This window comes from Gorilla gorilla, chromosome 1, assembly GCF_029281585.2.
Source record: "Gorilla gorilla gorilla isolate KB3781 chromosome 1, NHGRI_mGorGor1-v2.1_pri, whole genome shotgun sequence".
NCBI classification, from domain to species: domain Eukaryota; kingdom Metazoa; phylum Chordata; class Mammalia; order Primates; family Hominidae; genus Gorilla; species Gorilla gorilla.
The window spans coordinates 200,658,237-200,673,178 of NC_073224.2; the positions used below are offsets into that span (position 1 = coordinate 200,658,237).

Sequence of the window (14,942 nt, forward strand, 5' to 3'; positions counted from 1 at the left end):
CTGAGGCAGGCAGATCATGAGGTCAGGAGATCGAGAACATCCTGGCTAACACAGTGAAACCCCGTCTCTACTAAAAATACAAAAAAATTAGCCAGGCGTGATGGCATACACCTGTAGTCCCTGCTACTTGGGAGGCTGAGGCAGGATAATCACTTGAACCCGGGATGCAGAGGTTGCAGTGAGCTGAGATGGCGCCACTGCATTCCAGCCCGGGCCACAGAGCGAGACTCCGTCTCAAAAAATAAAATAAAATAGGCTGGGCGCGGTGGCTCACGCCTGTAATCCCAGCACTTTGGGAGGCCAAGGTGGGTGGATCAAGAGGTCAGGAGATCGAGACCATCCTGGCTAACACAGTGAAACCCCATCTCTACTAAAAATACAAAAACTTAGGCGGGCGTGGTGGCAGGCACATGTAGTCCCTGCTACTTGGGAGGCTGAGGCAGGAGAATGGCGTGAACCCGGGAGGCGGAGCTTGCAGTGAGCCGAGATCATGCCACTGCACTCCAGCCTGGGCAACAGGGCGAGACTTTGTCTCAAATAAATAAATAAATAAATAAAATTAAAATTAAAAAAAGAACATGCTGGTGATAGGATCCTTTGTGCACTAAATGGGTAGGCTGATACAATAATCCAAGTGAAATAAACTTATGCCTTTTATTTTTTTTGAGACAGGGTTTCACTCAGGCTAAAGTGCAAACAGTGCGATCTTGGCTCACTGCAACCTCCACTTCCTCGGCTCAAGCGATTCTCCTGCCTCAGCCTCCCGAGTAGACTATAGCTGCAAGTCACTGTACCTGGCTAATTTTTGTATATTTTGCAGAGACGCAGTTTCACCATGTTGCCCAAGCTGGTCTTGAACTCCTGAGCTCAAGTGATCCATGCGCCTCAGCCTCCTAAAGTGCTGGGATTACAGGCATGAGCCTCTCTACCCAGCCACTTATGCTCTTAGGGTAATATTAGCAGGGATAGAAAAAGTACGTTTAAGGGATATTTACAAATTAGTACAAACTTGATGGTCCTATTAGCCGTGGAGGATAAGAGGGGTGGGGGAGTCAAGGATATCTCCCAAGTGCTACAAAGTACCATCTCTGTCAACACTTAGGCAACTGAGTAGATAATGATGCCAATCACTGAGGCAGGGAGCAGGTCAAGATTATAGGGTTGAAGTTTTTAGTTTAGTTTTTTTTTTTTTTTTGATGATAGGAGAGACTTCAGCATGTTTAAATTCTAATTTTAAAAACGCTATAATTTGATCTTTTCTTATCATCATAACCCTAACTGAAGGCTTCCCTTCTTTCTTCCTTCCCCCTGTGGCCCAGAGGTACCCTTTCTACCTCCTCACCTCGATCTGCCTGTAGTCACAGACAGCCTTGACAGAAATGGTGTTCTTTAACACATGGTCTGGACTGCGTGGTTTTAGCTGAACGATGGTTTTTGATCTCCCAACGAGACTGGCAACGGAACTCTTGGACTGTATAAGTTGCTCCTTTTCATCCTACAAAATGATAAGAAAAACAAAATGACATTAATGTTGCTACTCAGGGTGACTAAGTCAACAAAGAAAACTGAATACTCCACTCCCTCAGAGAATGTCATCTCTCAGTTAAGTAGGGATGGTTGGTGGAGCCATCTTAAAGACTTAGACAAGGATAAAGAAAAAAGGAGAGAATGCTTCTGTCTTCTACCAAGTGCTTTCGCACTCAAACTTTGCAGCTTTCTCCCTGTGCCACTTTCAATGAACCATAAAGCCACATGCAAAAATCAAAATAAAAACAAATACTTCTAGCTTCCAAATACAGCTACAAAGCTAATAAAAAATCTATCTAAACATGATTCAGAGAACATGAAAGTTAAAATCAATAATAGGTATATTATTATTAGTCAATTTCTCACTGGTAGAAACCAGTTCTTCCCTTTCTGCTTAGGAGAAGCTAGTTATACTTATTTAAATTTTTAAAAATAATTATATCTCCCAAGCTCTACTCCAAATATTTTATTTTCCTAAATTGAGTCAAGCTTTCTAGAGAAAGATCTTAGCTCTTCAACCAACAATGCTGTTGGTGAAGGTATCATGACAAATGATTTAGGGTTTACCTCTTAGTATTTGCTGTGCTATATTCATATAAATTTGATTGGTTAGAAAGAAGTATCATGCAAAATTGAAACTCTCAAATCTCTGCAAATCCAATAATCTTAAAAATGAATAAACTTCTTGTTAACAAAATTGGTAGTAAACCATTACCAATTCCATTAAAGAGTAAAAGTTAAACTTTGTCCATTAACCTGGATGTTTCAAGCCCATTTTGAGGTATAACAGTCTCCCCAGAAGAGGGCTTTCTTAGGATGGATGTAGATGCGATGAGAGTAAAGAGTTAATAATGTTAGGAAATGCCATTAAAGAACTAAGAATATGCAAGTAAAGAAAAAGAAATGCTTAAATAAACTACCTGTGCCTGTCCCCGGGAGCATGATTGGAAGAAATACAACTTTAACTTATTAGTTAAGAAAGAGGAATGGAATATATCAGGGAGACAGCCACATTTCCATACTTGAGAGCTGGTCTACCCATTTCAGTTTCCTTGCAATAAGATGTCAATTTCTGTCTAACCCACAGCCAAACAGCTCAAGCTCCAGAGACCAAGTGCTCAGCGTGGTAAAAGTTCTGAAAAGAACCAGAAGCCAGGACAGATGCTCCCGAACCTGACGGACAAGCTGAGGAGCAGACCCAGGTGACTCCATGCCCCGATGACGCCGCCAACCCGATGACCCTGACCTGGAGAGGAGGGAACAGAGCAGCGACCCTCGAGAAGAGAAGATATGACAACCACTGCAGAGGAGTTACCCTATGACAGAAAGTACTCTGTGGGAGGGAGGAGATAATAGCCAATGATTATATTCCTCCTTCATACTTGCAGTACCTCTGAGAGAGACATTTTAGAGACAACATCTGAAAAGTCAGGTTTTCATCCTTCATTCCAAATTAATTAAATTAACAGATTATTTGCCCAGGTGAATGTAAAACCACTCATAGGTTTACAATACCTGAAAGTGTAAAAAAATAAAAATAAAAAAACTTATATTCACAAATGCTCAAATTTTACCGACAAAAAAAATGAACTGTTTTGGGTTATTCTAGTTCTCTTATTCAGACTTTTCTATTGAAATGCGAGATTCCCCTTGCTTCTCACAAAGGAAAAGTTCCCTATTGCATATACATTTCTATTTTAATTTGAGATGTAGCTTGAGCCTTGTCTTGCCAACTCTGTGTAATATACATTCACTAAATATAAGTAGTCTTTCTGCTAATTTAATTACCAGCACTCCTGAAGAAATAATTCATTGGAGAAAATGAATATAAAATTGATTTGAACTAAATACTGAATGTAAAACTATTTCTTAAAAATTAATATTGCTTCATAAATAACTGCACAAATATTACATCTAAATAAGATTTTAATGTTTCTTTGAATTAAAATCAATTTTAATTATCATCCAAAAGAAAACTACCAAGGAGGAAAATTTTGACTCAGGTGTATTTCTTTGTTGTTGTTGTTTTTTTTTTTTTTTTTTTTTTTTTTGCATAAGAGAGTAAAAAAGAATTTTTTTCCCCTTCAACCTTTTCTTCATGCTCAACACCTCATCCTTGGCTCCAACCATTACATTAAAATAGGAAAAATGCAAAGAAAGTATAATGAGCTCAAAGTGGCTCAGAGGAGAAGACTAGGCCTTTACTTCAATAACATACCCAAAGAAATCTTATTAGCAACTTATTTAAGAAAAGAAAAGGAAAAAAAGGAAAGAGACAGAACAACATCGATTAAACTCTATTTGAATGTAAGCCAAACTTTATTACAACAATGGCCCATTGCCCTGGAGCTTTCAAGGATATAAACAGCAGCAGCTGATATGGTTTACTCTCTTTCTCAGAAGTAATCATCCCCACTGAGGCAACACCCACCATGGAGTCCTGGAGCAGGTCTTCAAGGCGGGATAAGCTGGTGTTGTGGTCACAGGAATATTTTCGTTTAATGGAATCTTGGAGGTTCCTCAAGAATGACTCCAGCTCTCGTGCATCACTGAAGAACTATGGGAATACAAAGTAAGGATGCCTTCTGCTCAAAACATCAGAACACCAGAATATTAACTAAGAAAGAACAATTTTACTGTGCAGAGCTTAGCAAAGCTGATTACACCCTACTGCATTAGTAACAGTTTATTACAAGGACCACTGAAACATAAACCGAAGGGCTTAAAAAGCCATGCAGCAAAATATTAGTGCTGACTACCCCAAACCCTACCCTACCAAAAAGTTAGCCTGTTTCACCCCCTCAGAAATCACTGCTCTTTCCTCTTGACTTCTGGCTAGGTACAGCATTTGGCTGTGGGGTGTATTTCATGAAAAACCTAAGGTTGAGTGATCAAATGTTTCAATTCACACTATGAAATAATCAGGGAAACTATTTAATTTAGGGGCAAAAGGCCAGGCGCGGTGGCTCACGCCTGTAATCCCAGCACTTTCGGAGGCCAAGGCGGGCAGATCACGAGGTCAGGAGATCGGGACCTTCTTGGCTAACATGGTGAAACCCCGTCTCTACTAAAAAAATACAAAAAAATTAGCCGGGCGTGGTGGTGGGCGCCTGTAGTCCCAGCTATTCGAGAGGCTGAGGCAGGAGAATGGCATGAACCTGGGAGGCGGAGTTTGCAGTGAGCAGAGATCGTGCCACTGCACTCCAGCCTGGGCGAGAGAGTGAGACTCTGTCTCAAAAAAAAATCTAGGGCAAAAACAGAGGTAACAGCTTATTTTCTCCTCCCACCTCACCTGAAAATAAGAAGTACATTCTTTCTTTCTTTCTTTCTTTTTTTTTATTTAGACACTTGCTCTGTTGCCCAGGCTGGAGTGCAGTGGTGTGATCTTGGCTCACTGCAACCTCTGCCTCCCAGGTTCAAGTAATTCTCCTGCCTCAGCTTCCCAAGTAGCTGGGACTACAGGTGTGTGCTACCACACCCAGCTAATTTTTGTATTTTTAATAGAGAAGGGGTTTCACCATGTTGGCCAGGCTGGTCTTGAACTCCTGACCTCAGGTGATCTGCCTGCCTCAGCCTCCCAAAGTGTTAAGACTACAGGCGTGAGCCATGGTGCCCGGCCAGCAGTACATTCTTTCATGTTCTGACAGATTGAAAAAAGAAAAAAAAGGTCATAATATTTTACAGCTCCTCCCATCAAGAGGTGGAGTCTATTTCTCCTCACCTTGAAGCTAGGCACAGCCACATGTCTGGCTTTAACCAAAGGCACATTAATAAATGTGACAGAAGCAGAAAAAAAAGGACTTGTGCTCTAGGACTCGCTCTCTCTTGCTGCTTATGAAACACAGCCACTTTGTGAAGAAAGCTGCTGGATGCTAGAGACACATGGGTTGGTGCTCCAGCACCTAGCCAACTCTCAGACATGAGCAATGCCATTTGGGACCAACCAGCCCCCAGCCTGTCTGCAGCCATGAGTAAGACAGGCAAGATAAGATGAACCACTTAGCTGAGCCCTGCCCAAACTGCTCACCTACTGAATCATGAGCTATCTAAATGACTATTGTTTTAAGCAACTAAATTTTAAGGTGGTGGTTTATACAACAAAAGCACACTAACACAGATGTGTTTGTAACCTCACCTTTAACATACATATGTACACACACACACAAACACAGAAATCCATCACACCTGAAAATAAGCAGTATTCTCTTTCACATGCTGCTCAACACACAGGCACAGCTGCTTCATCCACTGCAACTGGGACTGGACAGCAGCACTGTAAGCCTGCAATAAACAAGCACACAGACAGAAGGGCTTGAGTTTAACAGACTCAATATATATGCGCAATACTATTTTCCAAGTACAACTCTGCTAATGATAGAGAAGCCAACAGAAAAGATGTGGAGATACTTGACTGGCATCTGCTCAATGCTTCCCACGAGTAAGAGGTATTCCTTTAATCCAAAATGGTTTTGTTAGAGGGGGTTACATAGAAAAGGTCTCTTCCACACTCAGTTGTAAGTAAATGATCTAGGCAGCAAAACCCAGGCATAAATAAATTCCTCTGGAATTCTTCCACTGTTTCTCTTCTTTTGGCAAAGGCACCACACCAACAAGAGTCAAGTCAGGATCTGTCTGGATAGCTATTTGAAGAAATATGGTCCAAGTCACTTTTCCTCCGAAAGCTGTGAGCCAATGTCCCTTCTATTGTTTCTCTTAGTAGTTTCCTTAGACTAACAAAAATGTTTGCAGGCTTTTGAGGGACATAGGAACAGTCAGGAATGAAAAGAGAGAAGACCCAAGACAAATGTTCCCTGACACTTCCTCCAAGTCTTTCAGTGGAACAAAGTCTCTAATTTGAATACTTTTATAACAACAACCTCTCAGCATTTGACCTTCACACATTCTCAAGTCACACACCTCCACTGTCTGCTTGGCTGGGTGGTTCTCAAGTGAAAGTAGTTCTGCTGTATCTTGTAGAGAACGAAACACATCCTGTTTCTCCTCCAGTTCCATTGTCAACTCCTGAAAATGGAATTCAATTTTACAGCATAAGCACTCTTGGCAGTGGGGAGCGGATAGCATAAATAAAAGCTGTGTTCCCTATTTTAAAGGAACCTACAATATAGAATTGGTGGCAAAATGAGATGTATAAACAGTGCATGCCAGAGGATTGCAGAGAAGGTCACAAACACTGGAATTATTGGAAAATGATTCACAAAGAACATGGGACCTGACCCAGATGTGAGTAAAATGGGTGAACACAGAATGAGCATTGGACCAGAGACAAGAGATAACTTGGCTGGAGTGGACAGTTCCTGCACGTCAGTACCCACACCAGTACATGACACACCAGGACACGGGTATCAATGACTGGTTGGCTTTGCTTAGACTATTCAGCCTACAATGCCCTCCACTGACTCTAAATTCTATTAACTGCAGGACTCAATTTAAATAGCTCTTCTGTGAAGCTGGATACTGATCCTTACTATGCTTTCAGAGCACTTTCTTTATATCTCTGTTATAGCCTAATTTCAGTTCTCACACAGCCTGTTTATTGTATTATAGTATCCATTCTTCCTTCTTTAATTCAGTAGAATCATATGCCATTCTCCAATCAGAAGAAGCCTATATTTTTTAAGAACCCTAAATCAATAGAATTAAACTGTCTAAGTGCATGTTAAAAACAAAAACAAGAAACTCCCTATTTGCATAGTTTACAAAATCTTTAAAAATCTTCTGAGTGTGAAAATACTAAAAGTAGCAAAAACTAATCCTAACTTGTCTACATCTTTCATTGAAAAGAATGAAAAGCAGTGTCCTATTGTCCAATGTTAAATTTCCCTTCCCATTTTTACAAACGAAGAGATTGAAACAAAAAAGTTAATAAATGAATTAAGGAGAATTCAGAAATTTGTGGAAAGTCCAGAGTATATCCCAGTTGAACAATACTATACTAAATGCTTTGTCTAGATTAGCTTATTAAATCTTAATCTTTTATGCAACCGTTGGGGAATACGTGCTATTAGGGGAGGGGGTAGCTTTGAAGTGGTGCTATTATCTCATTTTATGGAGGTCCAGAGAGATTAAATGACTTCCCAAGGTTATAGAGCTAGTTAGTAGAAGAATAAGAATTTGAACTTAGGCACTCCAAAGCCTATAATCTTAACCACAATGCTGTATTGCTTCTGAAATGACTCAATTTACAGGTTGCTGCTCTATTCACCCAAGACACTGCCTTTCTAAATGCATTCTAGATAAATTAACTCTAGGGTTCTACTGTCCCTCTCTCCATTTACACTTCTCACATGCATGGATGCATTGAGTAGGGCCCCTATTTCTATCTAGCAGAGTGCAACTCCAGCCACCCAAGCTTTCAGCAGACTAGGCCCTGTCTCCTTCTGCTGCTGTTAAATAAGTATGACAGGCCTGCTGCTGTGCTAGACTCACAGAGAAGTAATTTCTCTTGGCTGAGATATTGGAATTGTTGTCACTCCAGTCATATGCTAGTTCCTCCTCCTCCTTCTCATTCAACCAGATCAACTCAGCTGTAGCTCTGGAAACAAATTTATGCAGGCTCTGAAGGTGCCTCATCCGGAAGCTAGAAGTTTCCTAGACAAAGCAAGGATTATAAGATTAGACTGGCAGCCTTTGTATCTGTAGAAGATAGCACATTTGACATCAAAGGAGAGAATAACTCAGGAAATTAATTTGCTCTTAATCTCTGGATTTTTCCCCATGGACTCAAGTTTTGTACAAGTTTGATATAAGACTCCCAGAACTCTTCTCAATCCTAAGTAGAAAACAGAATTCATAAGGCCTTTGTGGTGCTCCCTGGATAAAGAATGGTCCTGGGCTGTCCTACTCTGGACAGTCTTGATAAACAGGGATGAAAAACAACAGATCAGAGGGAAAGTCCCCTCTCTACAAATCTCAAACTTTTAGTTTTGGTGTCTCAAAGCACATATAGCCACACGTTTGTTGAAGCACAATACCTAGGATAAGTTCTATTTATTTAAAACGTTCAAGAACAGTAGTTTCTGACCCATTTAGAAAATTGGGAAAATGTTATAATATATATGAATAAGTGCATAGTAAATGATATAACCTAATAAGCAGAAAACCAAAACAGGGCCGAACCAGGAGATTTCTGAATTAGGGAAGAGAGTTGATTGGGGGGAACCAGACTCTATGAGCAGAATGTAAGAGAATCGGCAGAAACTCACCTTCAATTTACAATACTGTGTCTCCAGCTTTCCAAGAGTTTCAGCATAGCTGGTATGGAAATTCTGGGATATCTTTCCCTGATTAAAAAAGAATGAAATAAAAATACATTAGAGAAAGAGTAAGTAAACTATGTGTTATGGTTGCAACTATGCAAATATTATGTCTAGATAGAGATATGGATTGGTTGCTCTAAGAAAACAGAAGCTTAGACAACAAATTTCTGAGTCATATTTTATAACTTGGAGCAGCACTAAGTGGGCAACAGTTGAGCAGGGTAATTACAAACAACAGACCTCACTATCCTGTGTTTCCAGCAATTCTGGTAGGCTTCTAAGCAAAACCAATGCCTGATTCCCACTCAATTGCTTTTTTGAAGGGAAGAGTTGAAATATAAACTGGGAAGATAGAACAGTGACTGAAGGAGAGAGGAAACTGTGTGAATAGTTTCTCTAAACCAGTGCTCAACTGCAGGCAGATGGGGAAGTAAAAACTGCCTGAATTTATAGAGGCATAGGGCCTGAGTTTGGATCCTGCATCCACTACTTACTAATTCTGACCTCAGCTTCCAGTATCACTTTTCTTTTTAGTAAAAAGGGGTTAATAAAAATACTTTTCTCACAAGTTTATTTCAAAGATTAACAGATACACTTCATGTAAAAAGGGAATTTGTCATAAACCGCTCTTCATCATCATTATTCTTTTCCAGAGCACCCTCCTCCTTCAATACAGCTTTATTGTGTGTACTGTCCTTTCATCCGTTCCACCCACGTCCCTCCTGTAATGTGGATTCTGAAGGCTACGCACCTCATACAACCTGGCCTCCTTGACACTTGAGCCCAGCTCTTCTACACTCGTATGGATGTGCTGCTGCGTTTCTAGCTGCAACTCCACACTAGGCAGGTCACTGCCCCACTCTGCTCGCTCCAGTTTCATCTGAAAAAGAAAAAATATATATATGACATAATTTACTGCTGGCTTGGTAGGAAAATGGTCAGAACCAATGTTAGGACAAGGAAGCAAGGGGTAGAGGACTGAGCAAAAGGACATCCAGGCCATCTCCTTCAATCTACAGCCTCTTACACAAAAATTACGCCATCATCACCGCTAAGAAGCAGGAGAACAGAGCCCACCAATTATACAACAGAGCAGCCTTTTGCTGCTGCATTATTAGTATACATTCCTGGAGTAATCAACCAAAAGGGAAAGGGAACTTCACAGGCTTAAAATGCTTAACTTTACAGTTTAGGCATTTCTCTTTATGGAATCTTTTCATTTCACAATCATAACTGATATAACAAAGAAGTATCTGAAAATATTTAGCTTCATTTCATGACATCAACTACTGGCCAATGGAAGATAATTTTAAAACGGGTTACTTTGGGATATTTTTATTTATTGTTACATGGGGAATATATTATGCAGACATAGGAAGAATTTAATATAAAACAAAAGGGTTAGAAAGATAAGGGCAATATCAAATTTGAACCACTATCATTGAACACATGTAAATAGTGCCCCTTGGAACTGCGGAATACAGTAGCCTTGCTTAAACTTAAGAGTTACGATTGCCGGGCACAGTGGCTCATGCCTGTAATCCCAGCACTTTGGGGGGCTGAGGCAGGTGGATCACCTGAGGTCAGGAGTTCGAGACCAGCCTGGCCAACATGGTGAAACCCCATCTCTACTAAAAATACAAAAATCAGCCAGGCATGGTGGTGCGCGCCTGTAATCCCAGCTACTTGAGAGGCTGAGGCAGGAGAATTGCTTGGCTTGAACCCAGGAGTCAGAGGTTGCAGTGACTGGAGATCACGCCACTGCACTCCAGCCTGGGTGACAGAGTGAGACTGTCTCAAAAAAAAAAAAAAAAAAAAGTTGAGACTGGGCATAATGGCTCACTCCTGTAATCCCAGCACTTTGGGAGGCCAAGGTGGGCGGATCACCTGAGGTCAGGAGTTCAAGACCAGCCTGGCTAACATGGTGAAACCCCATTTCTACTAAAAAAAAAAAAAAAAAAAAATACAAAAAATTAGCCGGGCGTGGTGGCGCATGCCTGTAATCTCAGCTACTAGGGAGGCTGAGACAGGAGAACCGTTTGAACACGGGAGGCAGAGGCTGCAGTGAGCCGAGATCGTGCCATTGCACTCCAGTTTGGGCAACAAGAGTGAAACTCCATCTCAAAAAAAAAAAAAAAAAAGTTACAATCAACAACGAAAAACGAAGAATAAACTCCTCTGTCAATGAGAGAATAAAAAAAAAACAAAACAGATTTACCCTATAAAAAATACAAGACATTCTTCACAGAAATAAAAAAAAAAATTCTAAAATTTATATGGAACCACAAAAGACCCAAAATAACCAAAGCTATCCTGAGCAAAAAGAACAAAACTGGAGGAATCACATTACCTGACTTCAAAGTATACTGCAGAGCTATAGTAACCAAATAGCATAGTACTAGCCTAGAAATGGACACATAGACCAATGGAACAGAATAGAGAACCCAGAAACAAATCCATACACCTACAATGAACTCATTTTCAACAAATGTGCCAAGAACATACACTGGGGTAAGGACAGTCTCTTCAATTAATGGTGCTGGGAAAACTGGATATCTGTATGTAGAAGAATGAAACTTGACCCCTGTCCCTCATCATCATACACAAAAATCAAATCAAAATGAATAAACACCTTAAACTATGAAACTACTACAAGAAAACACCAGAAATACTTTCCAAGACGCTGGTCTAGGAAAAAGTTTCTTGAATAATACCGCACCAACATAGGCAACCAAAGCTAAAATGAACAAATGGGATTACATCAAGTTAACAAGCTTCTGCACAGTGAATCAACAAAGGAAAGGGACAGGCCAGGTGTGGTGGCTCACGCCTGTAATCCCAGCACTTTGGGAGGCCGAGGCGGGTGGATCACCTGAGGTCAGGAGTTCGAGACCAGCCTGGCCAACGTGGTGAACCCCATCTCTACTAAAAATACAAAATTAGCTGGGCGTGGTGGCACGTGCCTGTAGTCCCAGCTACTTGGGAGGCTGAGGCATGAGAATTGCTTAGAATCCAAAGGTTGCAGTGAGCCGAGATCGCGCCATTGCACTCCAGCCTGGAAGACAGAACAAGACTCTGTCTCAAAAAAAAAAAAAAGGACAACCCACAGAATGGGAGAAAATGTTTGCAAACTACTTATTTGACAAGGGATTAATAACTGAAATATATAAGGAGCTCAAACAACTCTACTGGAAAAAAATCTAATAATCTAATTAAAAATGAGTAAAAGATTTGAATAGATATTTCTCAAAAGAAGACATACAAATGGCAAACAGGCACATGAAAAGGTGCTCAACATCACTAATTATCAGAGAAATGCAACTCAAAACTACAATGTGATATCATCTCACCCCAGTTAAAATGGCTTTTATCCAAAAGACAGGCAATATACAAATGCTGGTGAGGATATGGAGAAAACGGAAGCCTCGTATGCTGTTGGTGGGAATGTAAATTAGTACAACCACTATGGAGAACAGTTTGGAGGTTCCTCAAATCACTAACAATAGAGCTACTGTATGATCCAGCAATCCCACTGCTGGGTATATACTCAAAAGAAAGGAAATCAGTGTATCAAAGAGATCTGCATTCCCATGTTTGTTGCACCACTATTCACAATAGCCAGAATTTGGAAGCAACCTAAGTGTCCATCACAGATGAATGGAGAAAGAAAATGTGGTACTTAAACACAATGGAGTACTATTCAACCATAAAAAAGAATGAGAACCTGTCATTTGCAACAATATGGATGGAACTAGAGGTTATTATGTTAAGTGAAATATGCTAGGCACAGAAAGACAAACAATGCATGTTCTCACTTAGCTGTGGGATGTATAAATCAAAACAGGCTGGGAAGAGTATTACGGGATCAGAGGCAGGTGGGGATGATTAATGGGTACAAAAAAATAGTTAAAGAATGAATAATACCTAGCATCTGATAGAACAACAGGATGCCTATAGTCAAAATAACTTAGTTGTACATTTTTTTGTTTAATGTTTTATTTTTGAGACGGGGTATTGCTCTGTTGCCCAGGCTGGAGCGCAGCGGTGTGATCTTGGCTCACTTGCAACCTCTGCCTCCCAAGCTCAAGTGATCCTCCCACCTCAGCCTCCCAAGTAGCTGGGACCACAGGTGCGCGCCATCATTCCCGGTTAGTTTTCCATAGAGATGGGATTTCGCATGTTGCCCAGACTGGTCTTGAACTCCTGGACTCACACAATCCGCCCACCTCGGCCTCCCAAAGTGCTAGGATTACAGGTGTGAGCCACCACGCCCAGCCTGTACTTTTTTTTTTTTAGATGGAGTCTCACTCTATCTCCCAGGCTGGAGTGTAGTGGCACAATCTCGGCTCACTGCAAGCTTCACTTCCCTGGTTCACGCCATTCTCCTGCCTCAGCCTCCCAAGTAGCTGGGACTACAGGCGCCCACCACCACACCTGGCTAGTTTTTTGTATTTTTAGTAGAGACAGGGTTTCACCATGTTAGCCAGGATGGTCTCGATCTCCTGACCTTGTGATCCACCCGCCTAGGCCTCCCAAAGTGCTGGGAATACAGGCGTGAGCCACTGCGCCCGGCACCCAGCCTATACATTTTTAAATAACTAAAAGAGTATAACTGGATTGTCTGTAACACAAAGGATAAATTTCTTGAGATGACGGATACCTCATTTTCCATGATGTGATTATTATTCATTACATGCCTGTATCAAAATATCTCATGTATCGTATAAATATATGTACCTTCTATGTACCCACAAAAAATTTTTTTAATAAAAAAAAAGATAACAGATGTATAGACATTGCAATTTTCACCAAGCTCTCACTCAGAGTACAGTTAGCTGAGGGAAAAGATTCCAAAGGGTTTCAAATGAGAAAACTGTATGCTATTCAGTATGGGACTGTGAGAATTTGTGCCAACCTCATCCATGCAAGATTTAAGGAGAAGGGGGCTTGGGTCTCAGGCAGCATCAATAATTAAGAAAGTCAAGCCAGGTATGGTGGCATATACCTATTGTCCCAGCTACTCAAGAGACTGAGGCAGGAGGATCACTTCAGCCCAGGAGTTCCAGTCCAGCCTGGGCAACATAGCAAGACCCCATCACTCATATAAAAGAATAATAATAATTAAGGGAATCTGCACAGGGAACACAAAGCAATTTGGTCCTCTTAGATAAGCTTCCAGATCCAGTAAACATCAGTGTACTGCATAAGCTTTTGGATATGCACCCACCTGCATCTCTTCTACCCAAGACAGTAGTTCATACACAAATCGGAGATTGCCTTCATCTTCAGAGGAGCTGATAGCCACAAGTTCAGCCCGAGTCATAGGCTTTCGGAACCAGGAGGTAGAAGAAGAATGGGTTGCCTTGGTTAAGGGTTCTGCTTTCAGATGAGTGGTGGTTAAAGTAGAGGGTGGAACCAATTCAAGTGAAGTGAAATGACCCTTCCGGTACAGGTTTGTACACTCTAGACGCAAGGTGACCAGCTCATCCTGAAGACGCATGACCCTGAAATGGAAGAAGAGAAAAAAGGAAACGATTTAAATCTATAGTATAGTTTTTAAAAATAAAATCTTCCTTATCCATTTGACAAAGATAGGATAAAAATAAAAATGAGCCAGCCTAGCCAACATGGTGAAACCCCGTCTCTACTAAAAATACAAAAATTAGCCGGGTGTGGTGGCACATGCCTGTAGTCCCAGCTACTCAGGAGGCTGAGGTAGGAGAATTGCTTGAACTCAGGAGGCGGAGGTTGCAGTGAGCCGAGATCACACCACTGCGTCCCAGCCTGGGTGACAGAGCAAGACCTTGTCTCAAAAAAAAAAAATAAAAATAAAAATAAAAATAAAAATGAGATCATAGAAGGAAAAGTGTTTAGAAAAAGAGTTATATGAATACAAGGTGATATTATGAACATCTTCATCTAGTTCAGAATTGTTTTTAAGACAAATGCCAAATTACAGTGTTAACTGGAGGGAAGCTAACAATACTATTTATATAACTCCCAAATAGTATAATAAACAATGGATTAGGGGTCAAGAGATGTGGGTCCTAGTCTTGGCTCTGTAAAACTAGCCTTGGGAGGCCGAGGTGGGTGGATCACAAGGTCAGGAATTCAAGACCAGCCTGGCCAACATGGTGA

General features: G+C 40.9%; 1 protein-coding gene across 21 annotated transcripts in view; it reads right to left on the bottom strand.

The window, feature by feature from the left end:
* The window catches only part of LOC101146907 (microtubule-actin cross-linking factor 1, isoforms 1/2/3/4/5), a 280,531-nt gene that overhangs the window by 185,498 nt on the left and 80,091 nt on the right, over nt 1-14,942 (bottom strand). For all 21 annotated transcript variants that reach the window (XM_055392119.2, XM_055392106.2, XM_063700149.1 and 18 more), the window contains 8 exons: nt 14,032-14,308; nt 9,556-9,684; nt 8,751-8,828; nt 7,975-8,136; nt 6,445-6,549; nt 5,713-5,808; nt 3,959-4,084; nt 1,343-1,495 (listed from right to left, as the gene is read on the bottom strand). In XM_055392119.2, the coding sequence (XP_055248094.2) occupies nt 1,343-1,495; nt 3,959-4,084; nt 5,713-5,808; nt 6,445-6,549; nt 7,975-8,136; nt 8,751-8,828; nt 9,556-9,684; nt 14,032-14,308 (1,126 nt within the window). The remainder of the gene's footprint in view (nt 1-1,342; nt 1,496-3,958; nt 4,085-5,712; nt 5,809-6,444; nt 6,550-7,974; nt 8,137-8,750; nt 8,829-9,555; nt 9,685-14,031; nt 14,309-14,942) is intronic.